Raw genomic sequence first — 27,984 nt, forward strand, 5'->3', positions numbered from 1 at the left:
GCAAGAGCTGCAAACCCCCAAGAGAAGGGGGTGTGATCTCATCCAGAGACCAACCAGAAGTTCAAAGGCTGTCCTGGGAAAAGCCCAGAGGTGGCTTTACATTCTGTCACCACCGGTTCGCCCAGCACGGAAATGTGAGTGCGCTCATTCACTTTGCTCACGCATGCACCGTCCACACATGCGTGCGACATCAAACAACACGGGAATTCCCTTGCTCACACCATCCACACATGCGTGCAGCGTCAAACAACATGGGAATTTGCGCATGCGCTGTCCACAGATGCATGTGGCATCAAAACCACAGCGATATAGGATGGGATTGCGCCTGGGTGGGCAGGCGGGACCACCTGCAGGTTGCTACAACCGGTTTGCTCGAACTGGTCTGAACCAGCTGAATACCACCTCTGGAAAAGGTTCTTTGGCAACCCGTCTGTCACTCAAGCAGTTTCTGAAAAGAATTTTATTGGTACAGCCATCTTCATCCCAGAGAAGGACAAGCGGAAGAGCAAACAGGTGACAAAGGGCACCCAAGAAGGCGATTCTGAACCCCCATCACTCGGTAGCCCAGAGTACCCAGTGTCCAATCTGGGAGATGGCAACGGGTAGGTGCCACAAAGGCGCAGAATACTAGAGTAACTGCTACACTTGGGGCTTCTGTTGCCAGGCACCCAGGCCCTGAGAAGTTGTGCCACCCTGGAACCAGGTGAAAGAGAACCCGGTCAAGCAGCAGGGAAGCATCCGTGACTTGGTCCGACTGGGGTCTCTGTCCAAGCTGGGGAGAAGTACTTAAGGTGGGCTTGGTGCCTCGAAGAGGGACCCCGCAAAGAGACGCCTCTTCAGCTCAGTCCAGAGTAGCTGCTGCTCCTCCTCTGCTCGCGCCAGGAGGCCTCGGTTCTCCTGGGCTCTCCTGGACAGGTAAGGCAGGACCTCCTTCACGGGGCCGTAGGGAACGTATTTATACACGGGGAACCCGGCTTGACCTGGAGGGAGGAAGGAAACCGGAAGTCAGTCAGTTGCACCTTCTCAAATCAGCCTCTGCCTCCCCCCCCCCCCACATCGAAGTAACAAGACAATTTGGTTTGGTGGTTGAAGCATCAGGCCTGAGACAGGGAGACAGGGAGTTCTAGTCCTTGACTTTGTGTCGGAATGTCAGAAATTTGGCCACTCCAAATCTCAACCAGCAAATGCTCTGTCTTACACATTGGAAAAAGAATCAGAACACTAAATACAAGCTCGATGGACATTACCTTATAGATGACCCCCACCCTGTTAAAGACCTTGGAGTCTTCATATCAAAGAAGGTCAAAGAAGGTCATATCATGGGACCGCCTGCTGTTACCTCATGCCTCCCACCGACCCGTATGCTCTCACAGAGAGGGCCTTCTCAGGGTGCCGTCCGCCAAGCAATGTCGGCTGGCGGCCCCCAGGGGAAGGTCCTTCTCTGTGGGGGCTCCCACCCTCTGGAACGAGCTTCCCCTGGGTTTACGCCAAATACCTGACCTTCGGACCTTCCGCCGCGAATTGAAAACACATCTATTTATTCGCGCGGGGCTGGCTTAAATTTTATTGGTTTTAAATTTTCTATTATTAATTTTAAGGGGTTTTTTAGTTTTATATATTTTAAAGTTTTTAGGCCAACTATATAATAAGTTTTTTAATCTGTATTTTAATTGTATATTGTACCGTTTGTTTTACCTTGGCTGTACACCGCCCTGAGTCCTTCGGGAGAAGGGCGGTATAAAAATCGAATTAATAATAATAATAATAATAATAATAATAATAATAATAATAATAATAATAATAATAATAATAATAATTAAAGTGCCAAAGCTCACTGCAACTACATCGCAAAAAAGGCTTTAAGAGTTGTAAATTTAATCTTGCGTAGCTTCTTCTCCAGAAAGCTTACACTACTAACCAGAGCATACAAAACATTTGCTAGGCCAATTCTCGAATACAGCTCGCCTGTCTGGAACCCACACCTCATTTCGGACATTAATACAATTGAGCGTGTCCACAAATACTTTACAAGAGTTCTCCACTCCTCTGTTTACAACAAAATACCTTATGCCACCAGACTTGAAATCCTGGATTTAGAAAACTTAGAACTCCGCCACCTTCGACATGACCTGAATTTAACTCAAAGAATCATCTATTACAATGTCCTTCCTGTTGAAGACTACTTCAGCTTCAACCACAACAATACACGAGCACACAATAGATTTAAGCTTAATGGGAACCGCTCAATATTTTCTTGATTGCAGAAAATATGACTTCAGTAACAAAGTTGTTAATGCCTGGAATGCACTAATCGACTCCATGGTCTCTTCCCAAAATCCCCAAAGCGTTAACCAAAGACTATCTACTATTGACCTCACCCCATTCCTAAGAGGTCTGTAAGGGGTGTGCATAAGAGCACCAGCGTGCCTACCATTCCTGTCTTAATGTTCCTTTCGATTGTATCCAATTCATATAGTTATTTCATGCTTATGATTATATATATGCTTATATATCTTATAGTTATTTCTTGCTTATTGCTTATATATACTGTTGTGATAAATAAATAAATAACTAAATAAATAGTTAGTCCCACGGGGGACTCCCATGAGCCACTGTGGCGGAGTGGTTAGAGTGCAGTACTGCAGGTTACTTCTGCTGACTGACTGCAATTTGGCAGTTCGAATCTTCCCAGGCTCAAGATTGACTCAGCCTTCCGTCTTTCTGAGGTCGGTAAAATGAGGACTCAGGTTGTTGGGGGCAAGAGACTGACTCTGTAAACTGCTTAGAGAGGGCTGTAAAGCATTGTGAAGTGGTATATAAGTCTAAGAGCTATTGCCATTATTCTTGCTTTTCTCCCTTTCTCCCTTCCTCCCTCCCTCCCTCCCTCCCTCCCTCCCTCCCTTCCTTCCTTTCTTCCTCTGCTCACTGCCAGCAGTTTGATTCTGACTGGCTCAAGGTTGACTCATCCTTCCATCCTTCTGAGATGGGTAAAATGACCCAGATTGTTGGGGGCAATAGGCTGATTTTGTAAACTGCTTAGAGAGGGCTGTAAAACACTGTGAAGGGGCATATAAGGGAGGAAGGGAGGGAGGGAGGAAGGGAGGAAGGGAGGGAGGAGGGAGGAGGGAGGGAGGAAAGGAGGGAGGGAGGGTTAACAAAGATAGGAAAAGTCCACCCTGGTTCAATGCCTGAGCTTCTTGGAATCTGAAGAATGCGCTGTTCCGATCCAATCAAAAGCGCAGCCAGTGGCACAGATGAACCCTCCTCCACTACCCACTGTCCAAGAGCCACATCACTCTTATGGAAGCCCTGCCTTACCAAGAGGGAAGGTGATTTGATCACACATGCCCAGAAGCTGCCCAAAGTAGATCTTGTTCTCCGAGGGGTGGATGCCAAGATCTGCCATCCTGAAGAAGAAGAAGAAAGGATTTCAGAAGACAACCCAACGGGCTCCAGTTGTGCTCTTCCACCTGGTTCTAGAATAGCCTTCCCCAACTCCTCCTCCCTGGTGTGCAGACACCATCTTGCAGCGTGTCCAGGGTAAAATGGCCCTTGCTTGAGAATTCCAGGAGGGGAATTCAGGTTTCATCACATGGGGGAACTGTGGATGGGTGCTCTAGAGCAGGGGTCTCCAACCTTGGTCCCTTTAAGACTTGTGGTCTTCAACTCCCAGAGTTCCTCGCTGGCTGAGGGACTCTGGGAGTTGAAATCCACAAGTCTTAAAGGGATCAAGGTTGGAGACCCCTGCTCTAGAGCAGGGGTCTCCAATCTTGGAAACTTTAAGCCTGGAGGACTTCAACTCCCAGCTTTGCTGGCTAGGGAATTCTGGGAGTTGAAGTCCTCCAGGCTTAAAGTTGCCAAGGTTGGAGACCTCTAGAGATTCAACAGCAAGAGGCAGATGCTGTGGCAGAGGAAATAGAATAGAATAGAATAGAATTTTATTGGCCAAGTGTGATTGGACACACAAGGAATTTGTCTTGGTGCATATGCTCTCAGTGTACATAAAAGAAAAGATACCTTCATCAAGGTACAACATTTACAACACAAATGATGGTCATAGGTTGCAATTTAACCCTTAATGATAGCAACAAAAAGTTACAGTCATACAGTCGTAAGTGGAAGGAGATATTTAGAATATTTAGATTAAATAAACACGATAAAAGGAGTTGCAAGATACCAGAGGAGAAGTGAGAAAGATTCATCCAAAAAGTTAATAAGAGTTGAAATTTCAAAAAGGGCAAGAGATGATGGATAGATGTAGAATATTTTTTTAACATGGTGGTTATTTTATTAAGTATTAGAAAAAAGACGTAGAAAATAGAAATTGGGAAAATAATATTATGTATACTGAAATATAATAGAACATATTATAATCGCTGTACATACACAAATGTTACAAGTTGAAAAATTACGATTATACATATACTTCAACGGTATTATTATCAGAATTGTATGCAAAGTATATTGACCCCAGATAATACACTGTTCACCAAGCACTTATGGATGTTAAAGACAAAATCATAAATAAAATTATATATATAAAAAAAGATGGGTTGATGGGCCTCACACTGACCAGTACCTGCCAAGGGTGAACTTGACCGTGTCTTTATTGTGAGAAGCGACCATCACGTTGGCCTTCCGGCTGTGTCGGATCTCCTCCAGGATGTAGTCCAGGCATCTGCAGGAAAGATGGATGAAGGTGTCAGAGGACCTCCCAGGTGTTCCTTCCCCTCTCAGAGCCTGGGAGTCCAGAACCACGTTCTCCCCACCTGTGGTACATCTCGCTTGTCTTTGCATAGGTTGGGTTGATGGGGTCCTCGTAGCCCACTTCGGCTGCCCGGCTTCGTTCCTGCTCCATGTACGCGCCTCTCACTAGCTTGGCTCCAAAATGCCACCCTTCACGGCGTGAGAGCTCCACATCGATGGTCACATTATCATAGGCCTCCTGTTTGGGGGGAGGGAAGAGGAGGAGGAGGAGGTGGAAAAAGGCTATGGGGTCCTTAGTGTCTCTGAGCGCTTGGTTCTTTTCTTGCAGATGTTTCATGATCGAACTAGGTAACATCATCAGTGCTAGAGAGAATGGGGTTTGAGGAGGAGGAGGAGGAGACTGAGAATCTGCTGGGCCAGGAATGTGCCTTCAATTATACTTTGAAGATTTCCAAGGCAAAACAGGATTCTCCTGGCAGTTATAACCCAAAGACCTTGAGATCTGTTCCTTTGTAAACATTAACTACCGTATCTTTCGGAGTATAAGATGCTCTGGACTATAAGACCCACGTACCTTTTTTGGGAAGGAAAACAAGGAAGAAAAAAAATCTGCCTCTGCCTCCCAACAAATTTCCTCCTTGCAGCAAACAGCGGAGGGCGAAAATGGGGTGCAGGGAGGCAGCAATAGGCCATGGCAATCTCTGCAGCCTGAAACAGCTGATGGTCGGGAGGCCGATCCAATGCACAATCAGCTGCTTGTGCTAATCAGGCTGTGCTGAAGCTGAAATGGGCTGTTTGCTGCAAGGAGGTAAATTGCTGGGAGGCAGAGGCCAAAGGGTGGGGGCCGGTGGGTGGGCAGGGCTACATTCAGTGTATAAGACACACCCAAATTTTCACCCTCTTTTAGGGGGGGGAAAGTACGTTTTATACTCCGAAAAATATGGTAAATTTTATATTAGTGGATGAAGGTTCTCTCCACGCTGCTCTATTCCAGCATCATCTACTTAGCCCAATATTTGGTGGTAAGGGGGTAACCAGGAAAGATCATTTAGCAGATAATAAAGGATGGGTGATCTTTATATTCTGCAGATCCCAATGAACATTTCAATATGATCTGATTTAGGATTGTATAGTGAAAAAACAAACAAACATCTTTAGTCTTTTTTCCTCCAGCATGCCTGTCATCCGTTAAAGTGGTATCTGCTGAACAAAACTCCGCACTGGCGACAGGAAGGGCATTAGGCCATTAAAACTCTCTGCTAGCTCCATTCAGTTGCCCAGACTCCACCCCACAAGAGATTACGGGGTCATTAAAAGATGGTGATGATGATTCCTGTCATCCATTAGTGCAACCTGTCTAGTTTTGGCCAACGTGTCAGGGAGGGGGAAGGGGGGCAGTTTGATGACCGCTTTGGGCTCGTAAGCAAGTCAGGTTGGACCTGATCAAAACTTGGGTAGGAGACCACCAGGAAATCTCACCTTCAGGTAGCACTGGTACGTGTTGAAGATGGCCGGTGTTTCCTGGTTGAATCGGCGCTGCATCTCCAGAGTGAGGCGGCTGATGGCTGGCTGGAAGTAGGTCTGTTCTGCGTCCACCATCAACCTCACGCCCACCCCGACAGCTTTCTTAAAAGGAAGAGTAAAAGATGATGATTAACACTTAAATCACTAAATAGGAGCCAGCGGTGTGCAGAAGCAGCCAAAAAAGCTGATACGATCCTTGGTTGTATAAACAGAGGCATAGAAACAAAATCACGTGAAGTATTAGTACCACTTTATAAATCATTAGTAAGGCCCCACCTGGAATATGGCATCCAGTTTTGGTCACCATATTAGAAAAAACGATGTTGAGACTTTGGAAAAAGTGCAGAGAAGAGCAACTAAGGTGATTAAAAGCCTGGAGGCTAAAACATATGAAGAACGGTTGCAGGTTTTGGGTTTGGTTAATCCAGAGAAGAGAAGGACTGGGGTGGGTGGGACCGGTGGTGGGGGGGAACACACGACATGATAGCAGTCTTCCAGTATTTGAGTATCTGCCCCAAAGAAGAGGGGGTCCAAAATGCCAGAAGGCAAGACAAGAATCAATCGATGGAAACTAACCTAGAACTAATAGTGAGAACAATTAACCAGTGGAACAGCTTGCCGCTGGGTGTGGCCAGGGTAGGTGTGGTCAACATGGCATCACTCATGTCAGTGGGCGACTGCAGTGGCCCGAGTGCTCTGCCAGTGAAAATGGGCTCCCGAGGTCCATTTTCAGCTGGGAGGGCCTCCTGCAATCCTCTGCCAGCGAAAAAGTAGTGCAGGAGGGCTGCGTGTGGCCCTTGCAAGCTCTGGTTTTGCTGGCAGAGGCACCGTGGACTGATCCTTCACTATTTCCAGGGTGGCCCTGTGGGCCAGAACTAAGCACCACACAGGCCAGATCTGGACCCTGGGCCTTGAGTTTGACACCCCTGGTATAAGGTCTCCTGCTTGAGCAGAGGGCTGGACTAGAAGACCTTCAAGGTCCCATAAAGACTGGCGCATATTTTGGATGCTCTTGAGAACTCTTGGGAAACAGGAGATTTCTTTTCCCTCATTTTGCTCTGGGGTTTCTCCTACAGTTTGCTCCATGAGCCACCCTCCAAGTGGCCTTGCAGCCTTTGCTGTTGCCTTCCATGGGACCAAAGCAAAACTACTGGGCCACATGCATTGAAAGGAAAAGCAGCAACCAACCTGATCCAGCAGGGACAAGAGGCTTGCTGGGGGAGGACGGGAGGGGAGCTGCAAAAGCAGAAGAAGGAACCGCAGTCCCCTCCAGGCTGCTCGCAGAAGTTGCTCCGCGGAGAAGCACGTCCTTGGTTCCAAGCTGGGGGGGGGTCTGCCTCCCCTCTGTGACTCCCGTAAGAGATGCTTTGAGCAGCTTGTCGGCTGTTGCTCCATCGACCCCCCCAAAGCAGAAGGTGTCTCACCTTGGCCAGGACATCCATGCGCTGCAACATGCGTTTCATCTGCCTTTCCTCTTCCTGGGTGAAGCGAGAGAGGAGCGGCTCAAGCTGGCCTGTCTGAGAAAGGGGGGTGGGAAATGATACATGGATTGGTTATTAATGTACAGTAATGATTGAAGATACGAAATTAAAATTTGAAATGATATTGGGGCTGCCCGACTGCCATTTCAGAAAGAAAGGGAGAGAAGAGTAGAAAGAGGGAAGAAAGTAGGTAGAAAAGAGTTTTTTTTTTTAATTTACATTTATATCCCGCCCTTCTCCGAAGACTCAGGGTGGCTTACAGTGTGTAAGGCAATAGTCTCATTCTATTTGTATATTTACAAAGCCAACTTATTGTCCCCCCAACAATCTGGGTCCTCATTTTACCTATCTTATAAAAGATGGAAGGCTGAGTCAACCTTGGGCCTGGTGGGACTAGAACCTGCAGTAATTGCAGGCAGTTGTGTTTTAATAGCAGGCTTCTTACAGCCTGAGCCACACCGCGGCCTTATGTTGAGAAGGAGGAGGGGAATAAGAAGGTTAGAAAGGGTGGAAGGAGTGGAGAAGGAGGAGAGGAAGTAGTAAAGTGAAGGAGATGAAGGATAAGGGAAAGTAGTAGAGGGTAGAGAGAGGTAGTGAAGAAAGGAAGTGGCAGTCGGGCAGGCCCGAATCAGCAATAAATAAAAATTAATGATTAATGATGGACAACAGACTGTATATAAATATGATGTTGGAAAATGGAAATAAAAAAATTTTTATACGAGAAAAAAAAAAAAAGAAATTATTTCCAGACATAAAAATGGAGCTGGAGGACATTCTTCCTTGGAATAGTTCTGGGTTTTTGGTGAAGGGAATTGCTGGGGAATATTAATCAACCCACTAAACCAGGGGTCTCCAACCTTGGTCCCTTTAAGACTTGTGGACTTCAACTCCCTAGAGCAAGCTGGCTGAGGAACTCTGGGAGTTGAAGTCCACAAGTCTTAAAGGGACCAAGGTTGGAGACCCCTGCACTAAACCACCATTACATGTGCATGTGAGTGAGTGGGACAGCACACCCTCTGAATGCGAACGTCCGATGCCTAAAACTGCTTTGATGGGTCCACCTGATTTGCTCAAATCTAGCCTCCACGTCTAATTTTGCATAGCTATAATGAAAACCAAGCTCGGCCTTAAAGAGCCTGCCATGACCTTGCAGCCCCAAGATCAGGGGTGGGAGTCAGCTGGTTCAGACCGGTTCGGGTGAACCGGATGTTAATTTTAATCTGGTTCGGCAAACCGGTTGCTCCAAGGACTGGCTGACCCCGCCCGCCCTGCCATGCCCCTCCCAGGAGTCTCCATGCAGCTCGTTTTGAACGCCACATAAGTGCAGGCCATGTGCAGAGGCTCTGCGAGGGTGAAAAACAGGCCTACCGGAAGTCCGGAAATGCGCCCATTTCTGGCCTCCAGAGGGCCCGTGAAGCGAACCGGTTGTTACAACCGGTGAATCCCACCACTGCCAGAGATGGATGGTGGGATGCCTCCCCAGGAGACCCTGCTCTCCCTGCCCTACCCCAATGGCCATCACGTTGCATCTGCCCAAGCCAGGGGTCTCCAACCTTGGTCCCTTGAAGACTTGTGGACTTCAACTCCCAGAGTCCCTCAGCCAGCAAAGCTGGCTGAGGAACTCTGGGAGTTGAAGTCCACAAGTCTTCAAGGGACCAAGGTTGGAGACCCCTGGCCCAAGCCACCGAGAGATCAGCAAATGTGGCTCGTCTCCCAATAAAACAGGCTTGTCATTGTAACGGTGACTCTGAACGATGCTCCCAATTGCCAGTTAAAGACCTTCCTGGTCCTTTATCTTTTCTGTCCATTATTTTCTTCCAGCAGAAGTTCAAGGAGCCATTCCCGACTTGTTCAAAAGCTGCCCAAAGGATGGCTTTGGTGCAGCCGGTTCAGAACAAGAGGAAGCGAAGGCTCCACCCTGCGCCATGCTCAGCTGCAGAGGGGAGATTACACGCATGCCAAGAGTGGCTTGATAAAAGATGGGCGGCGTTATCGATTTAGTGAATAAAATTTAAAAAATAAACAAACCACCACTCCTACTACATGCTGCGAACGTGCCTCACAGATCTTGTGAAATGAATGGACGTTCCTATACAAATGTTTGCAGCCCTGACATTTACCGGGGGCAAGGGAGGGGGGAAAGAACTCACTGGGGTCTAGCATCTTTAGAGGAACAACACATCCTTCTCTGAATGTGAATCCTTGAACTGAACGCGACCTGGCAGGGGAAAAAACCCATGCAACCTTTCTATATTTGGGGGGAGATTTTAAAAACTGCAGCTCCCTAAAGCCAGCGTTTCTCAACCCTGGCAACTTCAAAAGCCTATGCCAGCTGGAGGATTCCAAGAAATGTGTGGTCCAAATGTCGATCCAGAAGTGATCCTAAAACCGCTACGTTCCCCACCTCTCCATCACAGCCAACAACTTCCTCGCAGGTCTGGTGTGTGTTTACCTTCAGGTTTGGAACGAGGAGGAGTTTGGAAATCTCCATCCGGGCATCAATCAAACTATTCCAGTCCAGCAAGTCCACCGTTCTGAGAAAAAAATACTGATGTCATGCTCTGTTCAGTGGGGGGGAGGGAGGGAGAACAGCAGCCCCAACCATCCCATGTTTTATCTGGAGGAACTGGGGCTGGCTAGACCTGTCAGAGATTTTAGGAACAAATGCCGATTTTTGCAGCTCCCATCATCTCTCCTGCCCCTCATCTCTGCTTCCTGCAGCACCACCCAGCATCCTTTCATAAAAACACTCAGCTTCACAGGTTAACCTGCCAAACTGCCATTTCTACAGGAAAAGGAAAGTATCTAAAGAGTATTTGTCTCATGGAATAAAAGGAGAAAGTAAGAACATCATGGAAACTGCATTAACCAGCAACAGAATCATAGAATAACAAGGCTGGAAGGGACCTTGGAGGTCTTCTAATCCACCCCCATGCCCAGGCAGGAGACCTTATTCCATCTAGGACAGGGGTCTGCAAACCTGGCTCTTTTAAGACTTGTGGACTTCAACTCCCAGCAAAGCTGGCTGAGGAACTGTGGGAGTTGAAGTCCACAAGTCTTAAAAGAGCCAAGTTTGCAGACCCCTGATCTAGGACAATGGTTATCCGGAACTGCACTTACCCTGTCAGGCCCAATTTCTCGCCCGCGAACCACTGCTGGCTCTCAGCTTTGGTGGCAATCCCCAGCTTGGCCAAGGCCTCCTGCCGGAACCAAAAAGAGCCCCTTCAATTCTGCAATACCCAGTCAGGTTTTATTCTGTTTCTTTTTTGTTTCAAGTTTTTTCTTTTGTTTTGGTGGTCTTATATTAATTTTTGCTCCAAAAGACACAGTAGGGTTTAGTATCTGGTTAAGTCTTATTTTGGGGAAAAAATGGTACTAAATGCATCCACCTGGCTGACAATCTTAACTGGGGCTTATTTGGGGGGGGGTAGGGCTTATATTTTGAGCATCCTGAAAAATCATGCTAGGACTTATTTTCCAATTGGGTCCTATTTTCAGGGAAACACGGCATTAAGTTGTAGTCTCGTCATTATTCAATTATTCCATGTTTTATCTTGTTATTGCTCAGGTCTTATTCTTGAAGTGGGTCTTGTGCCAAGTACGAATCAGGTTTGGGATGGAAACAGTCCAGCATTTTGAGATCAAGGATTCCCAATACCGACATGCCTTGTTCAGATCTCATCAGCGGAAGCATCTCAATGCTGGAATGAACCCATCAGAATTGGTCCATTGTTTTAGTGGACAATTCAGACTGGTTTTTTGGCCTGGGAATGGAGCTTTCTGACCGCCAGTGAACCCTGTAGAGTAGGGGTGTCAAACTCAATTTCACTAAAAGCCATTTGACCTTGGAGGGCTGGGGTGGGGGTGGCCAGGTCAACATCACTCGTGTTGGGGGTTCCTGTGGTGGCCAAGTGCTAAGGCAGGACTTCCCTCAGACCCTTCCTCACATTATAATCTCCTTCTTTCCTTCCCCTTCCTTCCTTCTTTCCTCCCTCCTCCTTTCTTCCCCTCTTTCCTTATTTTTCCTTCCTTGCTCCTTTTTTCCTTTGTTTTTCCTCTTTCCCGTTCTCCTTTCCTGTCCCTTCTTGCATCCTCAAATGCAACAGGGGAAACTGGTCTCCTGCAATGGTCTCCTGCATCCCTTTGCCAGCAAAAACTGAGCTCAGGGGGCTGTGTGCGCCCCCCCTCCCCGCCCTGTTTTCCCTGGCAGAGGCACTGCAGGTCAGTCCTTTGCTGTTTCTAGGGCGGCCCCACAGGCCAGATCTAGGCACCCTGGGGGCTGAATCCGGGCTGTAGGCTGAATCCCCCTGGGGCGTAAGAGATTGCAGAATCTTTCTCTCCTGGTAGCCCAGCATAAGAAAAGAGACAAAACGGGTGAGGCAAAATAAGAGAGGAAAAGGGGATGCCAGAGAAGAAAGAGTGGGGAGCATTTGCAGGTTAACAATCTCTACGTTTCAAGACTTCAGTTTCCAGGGAAGAGCTTAGGGCAGTAGTCCACAACCACCTTTGTGGCTTGGTGGCCTGGTTGGAGAGGGGGAGGGGAGCTAGGCCACACAAGCAGCAGGCTGACGCACACATGCATGTGCAAGCAGCAATTTGTGTGCAGGCCTGCCGCTTGTGCAAGTCGAACTGCACGTGCACCGGCCTCCCACTCGCGTGGCCCGGTTCTGAATAGTCCACGGCACAGAAATGGTCCGTGGCAGTGGTGGGTTTCTACCGGTTCGGGCGAACTGGTAGTGGTGGCAGTGGGAGGCTCCGCCCAACCACTTGGACGACATCATGGATGCACGCTCACAGTTCCAAACTGGTAACGAAGGTAAGTGGAACCCACAGCTGGTCCGTGGTCCGTGGGTTGTGGACCCTTGGCTCAGGGGCAGGCAAAGCCCCTCTACAGCCAAGTCAAAAGGAGACAACTCTATTTTTGCTTCCAGCATCTGTTTTCCAACAGGTGTTTTCTCTCAGTGCAGAAACTCCTTTAGCCAGCTCCGTTTTGCTAACACCCCCCCCAACAGAAACTCACCTGTAGCTTCTCTACCTCCAGCTTGGTTTCCAGAGCTGCCAAGCCCACCTTGCCTTGCTCAGCAGCCAGTTGGTGGAAGAAGCTTCTCCATTTCACCAGAACCTCCGAGAACTGCAGCTGGAGGCAAGCAGAGACCGAGTGAGCAGCCCTGTCTTGAGTTAAAACACCCACACTACATCCCTGAGAGGCCTGGTCAGTCCAGGGAGCGTCCCCTGCATTGACCAGGAACCTTGGGGGGGTGGGGGTCAGACCTCTTGGATAAGTGTTTAGCTTTCAACAAGGAAAGGCAGTAGCCTTCACAAAACTATAGTCCTGGAGTAGCAAAGAAATTTTGAAAAATCATCATCATTTAACGACCCCATAATCCCTTGCGGGCTGGAATCAGGATGACCGAATCGAGCTGAGCGTTTACAGGCCAGATGCCCTTCCTGACACCTACACGGTGTTCACAGTAGACAATTTTTACTCATGGTGCCCAGAGAGAGAAATATCTGCTCTTACCTAGGACCAAACTTACAGCCTCCTGACTGTGAGGTGAGAGCTCCACCTCTAGGCCACCATGCTGATCACTTTAAGGACTGCCTATATCATCGTCATCTTTTAACGACCCCATAATCCCTTGCATGAGGGTGGAGTTTGGGCAACTGAATGGAGCTGAGTTTTTACTGGCCGGATGCCCTTCCTGTTGCCAATGCGGAGTTTTGTTCAGCAGATATATTCTCATTGTGCCCAGAGAGAGAAATATCTGCCTCTACTTAGGATCGAACTCACAGCCTCCTGATTGTGAGGCAAGAGCTCCACCACTAGGGCACCACAAAAAAAATGCTCCTTCTAAATTGGGGGGCTCCATTATGATCCACAGCCGTTTAATCCAATCTGCTAAAAACCCAAGTCCTGCAGGGCATTTCATCAAAATTAGAGTTAGCAGATATTTTTTTTCCCCACCAACTTTTAAATGTGTATGCGCAGAGGCTTAAAATCATCAAAAAAGTGATGTGAGTCTATGCGGGTGGGTGGAGCCTCCCGCAGCTGGTGCTACGGGTTCGCCAGAGCCGGATAGAACCAGCGGCTGAATTTCACCACTGGGCAGCAGGGACCCAAGAAACCAAACACTATCTATCCCAGGGGTCTGCAAACTTGGCCCTTTTAAGACTTGTGGACTTCAACTCCCAGAGTTCCTCAGCCAAAGTTGCTTACTGAGGAACTCTGGGAGTTGAAGTCCACAAGTCTTAAAAGGGCCAAGTTTGCAGACCCCTGGCCTATCCAGACCAGGCAATCACGTACCAAGAACTGCGGCCTCCCCAGCGCTGTGAGCTTGATGGCAGAGAAACCGTCTTCCGAGCTTCCTCCTAAAAAAACGATAGAGTTAGTGCTTGGGGCCAGGGGCCTCTGAGCATCTCCTTCCCCAGGAGCACTTTAGCCTCCCGAGGACCAGGCAGGTCAGGAGCTACCCTGGCTCTCCGGAAGCCTTGAGACAGGTGACCCCAGAGTGATGCCAAGGGGGACCTCTTGAACTCCCTCAGTCTAGACGCAGGGATCTCCAACCTTGGCAACTTGTGGACTTCAACTCCCAGAGTTCCTCAGTAAGCAACTTTGGCTGAGGAATTCTGGGAGTTGAAGTCCACAAGTCTTAAAGTTGCCAAGGTTGGGGACCTCTGATCTAGATCTCCTCTGAGCACATTGGCTTCCATTAGCCGAACCAAACAGCAGCAGAGAAGTTGCCAAGAAAGCCGGCAACATGTTTGAGGACAGCCAAAGTAGAGGCGGCAGCCCCGGGTCTGCTTGGACTCCAGCTCCCCTCATCTCTTCCCCCATTGGCCTGATCCTTGGTGGTGGTGGGGGGTCCTAACCTTTTCTATATCCTGCACCCCTAGAATGCTTCTGATATATTCTTGCACCCCTTACAAAAATACATAATTATATGAATATGATTAAGCATATACACTATAATTTTGAAACTTCTAAACCCAAACTTTTGAAACTTTCACACCCCCTGGAATATGGTCTTGCACCCCCCCGGTTGGGAGCCCCTATCCCAGGTCATCATCTAGGGCCACACTTTGGCCATCCCAGATTGGAAGGCAGGTTCTACAGAGGGCTCCTGCACCCTTTCGCCCTTCCCGTGGAAGGAAGCACCTTCAATTTGTGGGGTTGTGGGGAGGCTGACCTGCTCACCTGAGGCCTCAATGCATTTCAGGAATGTCTCCATGTGCCGGTCGCATTTGGCTTCGTCGGCGTAGAAGTAGGTTCTGGCGCCAGTGACGCCATCCCGTCGATCCCCAAACTTGTGATGGACGCTGTAGCGTTTCTCTCTTTGCTCTGGGAAGGACAGCCAGCAGGGAGCTCCCTTAGCCCCAGAAGCTCCAGCCACTCTGGGCCCCCAAACCACGCCAAGCCCCCCCACCCCATTAAGCCCCATAAAATTGCCTCAAAGCAATTTTAGGAAATGGTCAGCCGAGAAACCTGGGTGACAGATCCTTGTTAGTTATAATGGTTTAACTTGATGGCCTTTGGGGAGGGTGGGGGTGGGGTCTCCCACACAGGCTAAATCTGCTTACACTCCTGACGTGGAGCAAACTCAGCCAGGCCAAAGAGTGACCAAGCCTGGACGAGAGGCATCCATTTTGGGGCCTCCAGAACCCCTCACAAGGAACCAGGGATAATCTCTTAGCTCCTTGGGCTAGCTTTTCTCTCAGGCACATTTGGGGAGCTAAGGAACAAATAGGGCAGCTGTTCAGAATTCCTACCTCCCCCCTGGAAAAGAGCTGGCACCCCACCACTTTGGGTGTGTGCGCGCCCCTCGACGTGCCATGAAAAGACCCCAAAGAGCCTCTGGCCCTACAGCTTCTTCCAGGGCTCCCCTGGTCAGCAGCTCTCGGTCAAAATGTCTATGGAGATTCTCAGTCATCCAGGTTATGGTTGTTCCAGAGGTACTTTATTTCAAGAGGCAACGGGACTTTCTGTTTTTCTTTGAAGACGTTTCACTTCTCATCCGAGAAGCTTCTTCAACACTGACTTCAACACAGCTGGTCATTTTGCATCCTTTTAGAGCAGGGGTCTCCAACCTTGGTCCCTTTAAGACTTGTGGACTTCAACTCCCAGAGTTCCTCAGCCAGCTTTGCTGGCTGAGGAACTCTGGGAGTTGAAGTCCACAAGTCTTAAAGGGACCAAGGTTGGAGACCCTTGTTTTAGAGGGTCGTTGAGGCCACTTGGAGGTTTGTCTGCATCTTCAGGGTCACCTGAGTGGTGCAAATTTTTGAAACAGCTGACAGGATTGTGTTGTAGACTGGAGGCAGAAGTCATCTGTTGAGAGAGGGGTGTTCAGGTGACCCTGACTATACAGATAAACCTCCAGGTGCTTCAACAATCCACCAAAAGGACGCAAATGACCAGCTGCCTGAAAGGTGTGTAAATCCTTCCATCCCCCACCATCCAGTCAGAGCTGAAGAAGCTTCTTGGATGAGAAGCAAAACGTCTTCAAAGAAAAAAACCCAGAAAGTCCAGTTGCCTCCTAAAAAAAAACACCTTTGGTCAAAAGCAACCAGAGAGAAAATGTGTTGCCTCTTTGGCTGCAGAGGGCAAAAAAAGCAACTAGCCCCCCCCCTCCCGCCCCCAAGGGCAAGCTGGAGACCCCAAACAAGTGGTGGGACGTTAAAGAGGCCAGAACATTCTGCAGCAACTTTACTTACTGCCTGTCTCCTTCTCAAATGCAGAGACGCAGGAGCTGGGAAAGGAAGGAAGGAAGAGAGAAAAACTTTATGGGTCTCCATTCCCCAAGTCAAGTCACTCTGCAGGCACTAAAAGCAGCCAAGACGACGGGACCACAGCTGGCCAGAGGCAACCGGAAGAGTTAGAACCGGGGCCTGACAGCCTGCGTTGCATGTAAATTTGGCAAAAGCAGAATATGTGGGCTTTGCAGTCAAATCCTCCAGGGCTTAAACAAGGAAAGGGTTAGGAGGGCAGAGAGGTCTTCAAACTTGGCAGCTTTAAGACTTTGCTCCCAGAGCAAAGCTGGCTGGAGAATTCTGGGAGTTGAAGTCTTTTTTTTTTTTATTAATTCAAAAAGTTTTACAAATTTTTTTTCCCCCTTTCCCCCCCTCCTCTCCCCTCCCTTCACAACCCCCCTCCCCCCCGACTTCCCGGAACGGGCACAAGGTATAGTTAAAAATAAAACAAACATATGCTAAAAAATTTTCGTCCCAACTTAATTATACCCCTACAATCATCAATTCCTAACTTCCCCCAAAAACAATCAAGAATAATACATCATAATCATTCAAAGGCAGTCTGATAACTCTTAGTCTGATATCTACGTTGAATATAATCAATCCATTTTTTCCATTCCTTTAAGTATCTTTCTTGCGTATTGTCTTTCAAAAAGGCTGATATCTTCGCCATCTCAGCCAAATTGGCAACTTTCCATATCCATTCTTCTATTGTAGGTACTTCTTTTTTCTTCCAGTATTGTCCTATTAGTAATCTTGCTGCTGTTATTAGGTTTAAAATCAATTTAGTCTCAATTACTGTACAATCCGTAATAATTCCCAACAAGAAAAATTGCGGCAGGAACTTTATCTTCTTTTTCAGAACATTTTGTAAAATCCACCAAATTTTTATCCAAAAGGCCTGGGAGTTGAAGTCTTAAAGCTGCCACGTTTGAAGACCTCTGGGTTAGGGTGTAGTTTGTGAGATTGCACTCTACAACAGGGGTCTCCAACCTTGGCAACTTTAAGCCTGGAGGACTTCAACTCCCAGAATTCCCCAGCCACCAAAATTCTGGGAGTGGAAGTCTTCCAGGCTTAAAGTTGCCAAGGTTAGAGACCCCTGCTCTACAAACAGTCCTTGACTTACGACAGCCACCTAAAGCAGTGTTTGAAGATGTGATGGGCTCCATGGGAGTTCAAATTTACAACGGCACTGAAAAAAAGTGATTTATGACCAGTTTTCACACTTACGACTGTTGTAGCATCCCTACGGCCAGTTGATCAAAATTCAGACACTTGGCAACTGACTCGTATGACGGTTACAGTGACCACTGGGGTGTGTGTGTGTGTCACGTGACACTCCTCCTTTTGCAACCTCTGGTGGGCCTCTGGTGGCTCAGACTGTTAAGACAGTCTGTTATTAACAGCAGCTGCTTGCAATTACTGCAGGTTCAAGTCCCACCAGGCCCAAGGTTGACTCAGCCTTCCATCCTTTATAAGGCAGGTAAAATGAGGACCCAGATTGTTGGGGGCAATTAAGTTGACTTTGTATATAATATACAAATGGATGAAGACTATTGCTAACATAAGCTGCCCTGAGTCTTCGGAGAAGGGCGGGATATAAATGCAAATTAAAAAAAAACCACAAAAAAAACCCCCCACCTTCTTTCAAGTCAATGGGGAAGCCAGATTCACTTAACCATGGCAAAAAAGGTCATAAAATGGGGCAGAATTCACTTAACAAATGTCTCACTGAGCACCAGAAATGTTGGGCTCAATTGTCGCCGTAAGTGGAGGACTACCTGTAATGGGTCTAACCAGCCCGGGCAAGGTGGGCACTAGGATGGGGGTGGCTAGCATAAGCTTCCCTTTGTAATATCGGAGAAGAACCGAAGGGACTGAAGGATCCTTTGCACAAACTAGGGGCGCCCAAGCAGAGTGCAAACTGGAAGGGAAATCGCAGCTGTGCTGGGTGGGACAGATATGGGGGAGCAGCCCCTGTAGACCCTTTGAGAAAGTCAGTTCGTGCCCCTGTGCGGGTAAAGCCCCCTGGAGGTTTTCAGGCAAAGGCTGGACAGCCTCTTGCCTCTGAGTCCCCCTTGCCCTAAGAGAGCGGTTCTCAACCTGTGGGTCGCAACCCCGTTGGGGGTCGAATGACGATTTGCCAGGGGTCGCCTAAGACCATCGGAAATATAGGAAGTATACTTGCGAGTCGAAGAATCGCGCTCCAATGGTTGACTCCACAAGCCAGCTGCAGGCTCTTCAAATCGCTAGCCGAATTCGGCTTCAGGCGCGATGAATTAAAAAAGAGAGAAATCTTTGCTCTGATGTCTCCCTCTCAAGCCAGCTGCAATCACTCCCAATCGCTAGCCTAATCTGGCTTCAGGTGCGATAAACTTAACAGGGGAGGAGTCTCCGCTTTAATGCCTCCGTCCTCAAGGCAATCGCAAACAGTTCAGATCGCTAGCCAATACGGCTTCGGGCGCGATAAATTCAAAAAAACAGTTTGCCGCTATTTTTCCCCTTCTGTGGTTGGGGTCGCCACATCATGGGGAATTGTATTAAAGGAGTCGCAGCACTATAAAAGTTGAGAACCACTGCCCTAAGAAGAGAGTTGGCCTAGTGCAGGGGTCTCCAACCTTAGCAACTTTAAGACTTGTGGACTTTAACTCCCAGAGTTCCTCAGCCAGCTTTGCTGGCTGAGGAACTCTGGGAGTTAAAGTCCACAAGTCTTAAAGTTGCTAAGGTTGGAGACCCCTGGCCTAGCGAACCTCTAAAGCCCCTTAGGTTTTCTGGGCTTTATCCAGGAATCTGGGATTTAGTCTTCACATTGGAAAGCAGAAAACAGAGTGGAATGCACGAGAAGGGGGAGGCGCGGGTGTGTGTGTGTGTGAGGTGAGGGCAGCTGCTGCAGCAACAGATGGAGACCCTCCCCAAATGAAGCCTCTGAGGCCAAAGCAGAAGCTCCAGGGAGCTGTTTGGGAATTTGCAACCCGAGGAGTTGCAAGAAACGTGGGCGGTTCATTCCTTGCCTAACCAGAAATCTTGTGACTCAGAGGGGCTGCTGGAATTTTGTGATGCTTTGCCTAAGCAGATTAAGGGAATTGGGGGGTTCGGAAGCGAGGGAGTTGGCTGACCCTCCTCCAGAACCACTTCCAAGGGCAGCTGCATGACGGGAGCATCTGTATTGCAATCTACCCCCCTCACCAAGCCTACTCCACAATGTTTTCAGTGAGATCCAAGAAAGGATCCTGGCTGGCCGGGTCGTTTCATAATAAAAGCATTACCAGATCTTGATTAACTAGCAATGTTCCAATATCTAAGGGGCTGCTGCAAAGAAGGCGGGGTGTGTGTGTGTGTGTCAATTTATTTCCCAAAGCACCAGAGGGCAGGACAAGAAGCAACGGATGGAAACTAATCCAGGAGAGAAGCAACCTGGAATTGAAGAGAAACTTCCTAAAAGGGAGGACAATTAATCACTGGAACAGCTGGCCTTCAGATGTTATAGGCCAGGGGTGTCCAACTCAAGGCCCATGGCTGGATTTGGCCCATGAGGTGCTTAGGTCTGGCCCTCAGGGATGCCCTGGAAACAGCGAGGGACCGTCCTGTGATGCTTCTGCGAGCGAAAACAGAACTTGGGAGGGCTCTGTTTCCACTGGCAGAGGGTTGCGAGAGGCTGTCGCAGTTGGAAACGGCGCTCAGGAGTCCATTTTTGCTCGCAGAATGCTTGGGCCGCCACAGGTGCCCCCGATACAAGTGATGTGGGGCTGGCCACGCCCACCCCCAGGTCAAACACAACCCTCATGTGACCCTCCATGAAAATGACTTTGACGCCCCTGTTATAGGTGCTTCATCACTGGAGGTTTTTAAGAAGAGATCGGACAGCCACTTGTCTGAAATTGTAGAGGCTCTCCTCCTTGAGCAGGGGGTTGGACTAGAAGACCTCCAAGGCCCCTTCTAGCTCCGTTCTGATTGATTCCCGAGCTGTGGAGGCAACTGTTCCTGAGCTCCTGAAGGTTGGGCCAAGTCAGGCCAGCTCAGCACTGAACTCGCCCCACATTTGGAGTGTCACTCCAATTGAGAAGGTACAGGCTTCATGGTTCCAATAGCTATTTTGAGCATGAACTTCTCTTCTTCCCAATGTCCTGTTTTTTTTTTTAAAAAAAATAACACCTTGTTCAATGAATCGCAAGAATCCCAAAGTGCACGTCATTTTCGGTTGTAATACAGATGCCATATAGCTGTGCTTTGCACATTTTCCCCACAGTCCAGTCCAGTTGTGCCTACTTTTCAAGGTAACTAAAGGTTGTGTGGGTGGGTGTGTTTCCCAGCAACCTGGCAGCGAATGCTGGCTGAAGTGCCAGCCCAGAAGTGACTAAGTGCCTGATGGCCTTTGACAGGAGCTGTCGGTGCCAGGGCGTGGCCGTAGTTACTCTGGGGCAGGAAAAACTGCCTGGAAAAGTGACAGAGAAACTGATTCAGTTAATCAAGAACTTAAGACCTAAAATGCAAAGTTCCCAGGGGGCTTAGTGAGCTAAACAAAGAAGCAAAAAAGAACGGATGGCTTTAGACAAGCTCATTCCAAAGACAAAACTCCCCCAAGTTGGCAGGATGGGAGAGAAAATCTTTGTAAAACGCCCCTTTGTAGCCCACCAGGAGAAAAAACTTCCTCTTCCAGAAAGTCCCCTTAATTCAGGCCATCTCCAGCTCAGATAAGGTTGAGGGGTTCTTGATGCTCTCTGAGCTTGGTTGTTTTCTTGCAGATATTTGATTAATCAGAATAGAGCTGGAAGGGACCTCGGAGGTCTTCTAGTCCAGGGGTCTCCAACTTTGGCAACTTTAAGACTTGTGGACTTCAACTCCCAGAATTCCTCAGCCAGCTTTAGGAATTCTGGGAGTTGAAGTCCACAAGTCTTAAAAGTTGCCAAGGTTGGAGACCCCTGTTCTAGTCCAACCCCTTGCTCAAGCAGGATACCTTATACCACTGCACAGGATATAGGCACTGACTCTGGAATTGACTGGGGCCACGCTAAGCCATAGAGTTTGCTCAGTCCTGCTGGAGCTCAGCACAGCCCTTGGACAAATGGACATTATCCCATCTGGCACCCCAATGAGATCAATCAATCAGAACAGAGCTGGAAGGGACCTTGGAGGTCTTCTAGTCCAGCCCCCTGCTCAAGCAGGAGACCTTATACCATTTCAGACAAGTGGCTGTTCACTCTCTTCTTAAAACCCTCCAGTGATGAAGCACTCATAATTTCTGGTGGCCAGCTGTTCTACTGGTTGATTGTCCTCACCGTTAGGAAGTTTCTCCTTACTTCCAGGTTGCTTCCCTCCTGGATTAGTTTCCATCCATTGTTCTGTCTGTGGAAAATAGGTTGACCTCCTTGTTTTTATAGCAGCCCCTCAAATACTGGAACATTGCTATCACGTTAGCCCTAGTCCTTCTTTTCACTAGACTAGACGTAGCACTATCCAAACTAGGTAACCTCATCAGTGCATGAAATGTATGCACGAAAAGATTCAAGCTCAGAGAACACCAAGGACATCCCATTTCAACCCTGAGCTCCAAATATTCTCCTTTATTGGTGGGGGCGGGGGGAGGAAGATCACCAGATTGTGACCCTCAGACCAAGGACAATTCCCTGGCAAATCCCCCCCCCCCCGCGCTGGAATGAATGGAAGCTTGCAAAACAAAATGCAAAATCATGCCTCCCTGGACATCAGATGGCATATAGTGCCAGGCTTGCCAAGAGATGGATTAACTGATCTCGCCAGGCGGCCAGGCACAAAGAGGAGCCGGCTGAAGAAGGATCCCAGCTCAGCTTTGCACATGCTTCTGGCAGCTGCCTCTCTTGCGTAAGGGATCTGCCTCCCCCACAGCCAATCCGGGCGAGGGGGCATGCCGCTCCTCGGCCAATCGCAGAGCGGAAGGCTGTCTCTTTGGCAAGTCACAAGGAACACACCGTGTCCCAAGAAGAAACAACATTCGCCTTGTGACGCAAAGGCAGCGAGGACCTTCTCGGATTTCCTCCTGGGCAGGGCGCAAGCAAATTCCCACCGGGGGAGGGGGGCCCTCCCCCCCCCTCATCAGTTCCTGCTTCCAGATTCCGATGCAAACCAGCCCGGCTCCAGGGGAGAATGCAAACAGGAAGCGAAAGTGCGCAGAACAAGTTGTGCCCGGAGGGACCAAAGGGAGGGGCAGCCGATGGCACCCAGCAAACTCCAAGGGTGACCCCAAGCGAGCTCCTTGGAGAAGCCACGTTTCTCAACCCAGGCCACTTTTTAAGATCATGCAAAGTATTAAACTTTTCACCTATCACGTGAACTATTAGTACCGCTTTATAAATCCTTAGTAAGGCCACATATGGAAAGCTGCACATTTGATCACATTAATTACAAAAAAAGATGTTTAGGCTTTGGAAAATGAAGATGTTTAAAGGCTTGGAGACTAAAACATATGAAGAACGGCTGCAGGGTTTGGCTAAAGACTAGGGGTGACACGATAGCAGCATTCCAGTATTTGAGGGGCTGCCACAAAGAAGAAGGGGTCAAATTATTCTCCAAAGCACCAGAAGGCAAGACAAGAAGCAATGGTTGGAAACTAACCAAAGAGAGAAGCAACCTGGAATCAAGGAGAAACTTCCTAACCATGAGGACAATGAATCAGTGGAACAACTTGCCACTAGAAGTTGTAGATGTTCCATCACTGGAGGTTTTCAAGAAGAGTCTGGACAGTCACTTATCTGAAATGGTAAAGGGTCTCCTGCTTGAGGAAGAGGCTGGACTAGAAGACCTCCAAGGTCTCTTCCAGCTCCATTCTGATTGAGATGAGTGGACATTAGCAGGACTGCCTAGGGAATTCGGGGATTTGGTCCAGACATCTTAAAATGGCCAGGATTGAGGACTCAGCCTTAGAGACTTGAAGGGAACCTACCCAGCACCCTGACAAACACCCACCAGTTTTATTTGGGCAAAGTGGACAACAAATTCCTTCCACAATACTGAGGGTCACAGGGTGGTGATGGAGGAAGGCCACACGGGGTGAGAGTTTTTACTCTTCTGAGGTTCCTTTAGGGTTCTGGAAGATGAAAATGGGGAAAAGGCAGCTCCTGGGACAAAGAAAACCACACTCCCTTTTCTGCTCCGCAAAGGATGAGAACTGGGCTACCAAATACGATAGCTTGGTTTTAGATTACTCAAGCATTGAGTGGGGGAGCGTTTGCCTCTTATGCTTATTTTTTCTGGAGATGGGGGCACGGATGAATCACATCCTCCAAAATGGTCTGGTGGTGGCTTTCAGCAATAGCCCTTAGACTTATAAGGGCTACATAAGACTTATAAGGGCTATATAAGGGTATATAAGTCTAAGGGCTATTGCTGAAAGCACTTCACAGTGCTTTTATAGCCCTCTCTAAGCGGTTTTACAGAGTCAGCCTATGGCCCCCAACAATTTGGGTCCTCATTTTACTCACCACGGAAGGACGGAAGGCTGAGTCAACCTGGAGCTTGGGGAGATTCGAACTGGCAAATTGCAGTCAGCTGGCAGTCAGCAGAAGTAGCCTGCAATACTGCCCTCCAACCACTGTGCCATATAACCTTGACTATGCATCTTACATTTCCTTCAGGATCTCAGCATGACAGAGTCCCTGGCCGGATGGGCAGTCATACAAACGGAATATCCATCTGCTCTCTCTACTCTTCTCCCACCCCCCCCATTGGCTCACAACCATCCTGTAAGGTAGCAGAGTGTGGAAGGAAGACGATCTTGACCGAGATATGTAGGGACTGTTTCCTAGGCAAAAGGGGCCGGAAGCATTTCTTTAAAAATCCAGAATATTTGGAGGTGGTTCAAGTAGCCACTAATTCACTGGTGTAGGAGTGGAGGAGACCCAGCAGAATCAGAATGGCAAGATTCCATCATTACAAGCCCCTCCCTCTCCAGTCAGGTCATCTTCGCCTTCCCTGACCCTTCCTGTTGGGTGGATTTCCTGGTCTGGCCCACCCAGTGGGGCTGAGAGGTAGCATGGATCGGGGTGAGGGTGGGGAGTGAGTTCCATGGATGAGGAAGAGCCAGGCTCCAAACCTCACTCTACCCAAATCAGCTCTTGGGTCGAGAGGTAAGAGTGACTCCGAGTCCCCCAAGGACCTTCTGTGACCAGGGGAGGGGTGTTTTCTCTCACCGTGCCAACAGCAACATTGGCAGCATTCCTGAACTGCCACGTTGCTGGAAAGATGAAACCCTGATCCCTTTATGTCAGGGGTCTCCAACCTTGGCAACTTTAAGCCTGGAGTACTTCAACTCCCAGAATCCCCCAGCCAGCAAAGCTGGCTGGGGGATTCTGGGAGTTGAAGTCCTCCAGGCTTAAAGTTGCCAAGGTTGGAGACCCCTGCTTTATATAATCTCTTCACAACATGAGGCTGGGAAGGGAAGGAGGCAAGTTACGGGAAGACACACAGCTCAGAACACAACACTGTTGGGACATTTCTAGCCCAACTCCCTGCTCGAGCGCCAGAGAAATGGCTGTCCCACTTTTCTTAAAAACGTCCAGTGATAGACCACTAGGTTGGATCTCTCCTTGATAAGTTCCCATCCCTTACCTCTTGTCCTGCCCTCAGGTGTTTTGGAGAACAGGTTGATACCCTCCCCTTTCTCCGAGACAGAACGTTGGAAGAAGCCATCTGTTCTGACCTAGCTCCTCAAACCAACCGATCCTCTGTATTTAAGTGCCTTTATTAGGAGCGCCAGCAGCCCCGGCAAAAAAATTATCTCCCACCGCAGGCTAACAAGTCAGCGCGCACGTGCACTCCCATTGCAAACCGGTAGTAAAGGTAAGTAGAACCCACCCCTAAGTGGGGACATCCTGGTGTTTTTCTCTCTGTTCTAACTTGACCCGTTTTTGAACTTGATCTTTCTACTGCTGGTCTCTCCTCCAGTTCCTTTCACTTTTGGAGAATTATCCTGTCCAAGTCCAGCTCCCCTCAACATTATTTCATTTTAAGAATCTGTTGGGCAGGAAAACATCAAATCCCCCCACCAATCGCATTTAGGGCGATGCAGTATCTCAGTAGTTAAGATGCCTGGCTTGTCCGGTGGAAAGCTGACAGTCCAGGTTCGAGACCAAGTGTCACACAAAGGGGTGACTTCCTGCCTTTGCTCAGCTCCTGCCCACTTAGCAGTTCGAAAGTACGCAAATGTGAAAAGATAAATAGGTACCACTTCGGTGGGAAGGTAACAGCCCTCTGACATCATGCTGGCTACATGACCACAGGAATGTCTGAGTGCTGCTCATGGCCTCAAAATGGAGAGGAATGCCGTCCCCTACAGTTGGCATCAGCTAGTGGAATAAAATCTGCAGGGACCCCTTTCCTTCTGCATTGCATTTGGGACCACCTGCTTTGCTTTCCTCATACTTGCAATGCTACAGACTAGCATGTGCTCCCGTTTTAAACATCACAAGCATTGCTCTGGGCAAGTACGCACATGCTACTGGTACATTTTTTTTTTTTTAAAAGCCATCATTTGTAGAACAGCCTGTGACTGGTTTGCAAATGATGCAGAAGAATCTCAGAGTTTCTTGGAAAAAAAGGCAGAGAGGAAACAGGGCACAAAGCTCTTCCTCCAAGTTAGTTGTGAAGGAGGCTCCAATGCAGATCCAAGCTTGTAGACTCATTGGTCTAACCGGTTCCACTCATGTAATGGCCATCCCACCCCCCAGCCCCCCCCTGTGGCCTTGTGGGAAGAAGGAAAAGATCCCACAGGAATGTCTCAAGGCCCCAGCAACTCATGGTCCCCTCTGACTCATCGCTGAAACCCGAAGCACTTTGCAGAAGAGATAAGGCCACGGCAAACTTGGCTATCACACATGATTGGAATAGTTCCTGTAGATTAATTGCTGGGGCACTCCTTACATCATCCCTATTTTCCAATCCTTCCCAAAATCAGCCTTTCTCCCTAAGCCAATGCCTCTCCCCCGCCTCTGCCATTCCCCTCTCTTATGTAATGGGCCATGACCTCAACTTCTCCACATGATTGCTGCAGAGGGGATGGGCACCACTTGGCACACAGAGCAGCCCCCCCCCTCCCCCGCTGTCTCTTGCCACACGGAAAGAGTTCCTTACTCTAGTTCCTTCTTCTTGGCCTCCTCGCTGGTCAGGTCTTCCTCCACACTGTAGTCCAGCACTGAGCCCACGCCGTAGGCGCGGTTGCGCCGGATGAGAGGCTTGATGGCTTCCTGGTCTTCTCCAGCCACAAACTGCCCGTAGAAGGTCAGTTTCATCAGCTTCTCAAAGAGCTGCTGGCCCAGCAGCTTCTGGCTGAGGTGCATCAACTGTGGAAAGAGGGGCAGCCACTTAAAGAGGGAGCTTTCTCACTTAAAACTCCCCAGAGGCAGCCTCAAGTACACTCTGATCCAATTATTAACCCAAAGAATGTCAATTCTTTTGCAAAACACTCCCCAGTTTCTTAGGAAGAATAATTTCCAGAGCCGTCACTCTTTGTGCTAATAAAGATAGTTTGAAACTCCATCCTAAAGTTGCTTCTTCCAAACTTCTCACGCTCCTTTGAGCAGCTGCCTACAAAGTGCAAGGTTCACGGACTGCTGTAGTTCTGAGGACTTCCAACCAGGGGAAAACCTCGGTGGCCAAATCGGTTTGACAGGCCAACCTCTCCCCAACACCCTCACGAATGTCCCAGTCAGTCAGTGGTAGAAGAAAAAAGGCAGCCCTGTACCCATTCTTACAACCCTCGGCCGTGTTCCCACAAGCACCTTAAATCTCCTCGGTTACACGAACACGGGGCAGGGGTTAAGTACTTAATAGCCCTAGAGTACAGATTGACAGATGAGTTGGAAAAGGTCATCTAGTCCAGCCCCCACGCCCAAGTACACTGTTTCTGACAAACGGCAGTCCGATCTCTTCCGTATCATTTCTTTTTTTTCATCCTTTGGCAAATTCCCGTTCTCAAATAACATCAGCTTAATTTTAAGCAAAAGACAGAGCCGCGTTCCCGTTGCGCTGAGATAGACTGCCTCTGAAGGCGGAGGCTTTACTATCGTTTCCCCCGCGGCCGTTCAGCTCTTCCGGGAAAGGAAGAACCGGCCGGATCTTGGCTCACCTGCTCGGCGCGCTGCACCAGCGGTTCCAGGGAGCAGAGGCGGAGCACGAGCAGCCCGCGCAAGAGCTCGCCGCTGGTCTTGCTCCGGAAAGCCTCCCGGGCATCGGAGAAGTTCACCGCCCGCGGTTGGGGCGGCGGCGCCGGGCGTTGGCGGAGGTGAGTCCCGTGCGCGGGGATCGCATCCGTGGGGACGGCATCCTGGTCCGGGAGCGCCGGAGCCGGAGCCGGGGCAGACCGCGAACGGCTCGGGGCGACGAAGGACTGAGCAGCGCGCAGCGAAGCCCGCGAGAAGCAGCCGCGCCCAGCCATACCCGCGAAACATAGAAGGGCGAGCCGCTTGCCGGGAGCGCTTATATAGGCGCCGCGTCCCCCCTTAGCCGCGCCCACTAGCCGGTGGGAGCGTTTGATTGGTGGCTCCGCCGGCCCGGGCCG

At 49.1% G+C, this 27,984-nt stretch overlaps 1 protein-coding gene across 1 annotated transcript; it reads right to left on the minus strand.

Moving 5' to 3' along the window:
- Positions 1–445: 445 nt before the first annotated feature.
- Positions 446–27,884, minus strand: PRODH (proline dehydrogenase 1). Its single transcript, XM_058158446.1, has 14 exons — positions 27,553–27,884; positions 26,559–26,767; positions 16,422–16,456; positions 14,908–15,051; positions 14,017–14,081; positions 12,733–12,849; positions 10,833–10,912; positions 10,165–10,246; positions 7,656–7,748; positions 6,187–6,333; positions 4,770–4,945; positions 4,580–4,678; positions 3,319–3,407; positions 446–980 (listed from the first exon to the last, which is right to left on the minus strand). The coding sequence occupies exons 1-14, from the start codon at positions 27,859–27,861 to the stop codon at positions 787–789; spliced, it is 1,839 nt and encodes a 612-aa protein (XP_058014429.1). The 5' UTR covers positions 27,862–27,884; the 3' UTR covers positions 446–786.
- Between the last annotated feature and the right edge of the window lie 100 nt (positions 27,885–27,984).

Source organism: Ahaetulla prasina, chromosome 15, assembly GCF_028640845.1.
Source record: "Ahaetulla prasina isolate Xishuangbanna chromosome 15, ASM2864084v1, whole genome shotgun sequence".
Lineage (NCBI taxonomy): Eukaryota > Metazoa > Chordata > Lepidosauria > Squamata > Colubridae > Ahaetulla > Ahaetulla prasina.

Excerpts from the sequence above, each read along its gene's own strand:
- PRODH (XM_058158446.1), bottom strand. The coding sequence starts at position 27,861 with ATGGCTGGGCGCGGCTGCTTCTCGCGGGCTTCGCTGCGCGCTGCTCAG. Across the intron at positions 26,768-27,552 it reads TGGTGCAGCGCGCCGAGCAG|TTGATGCACCTCAGCCAGAA; the intron begins GTGAGCCAAGAT and ends CTCTTTCCACAG. Across the intron at positions 7,749-10,164 it reads TCCTCGTTCCAAACCTGAAG|ACAGGCCAGCTTGAGCCGCT; the intron begins GTAAACACACAC and ends CCCCTTTCTCAG.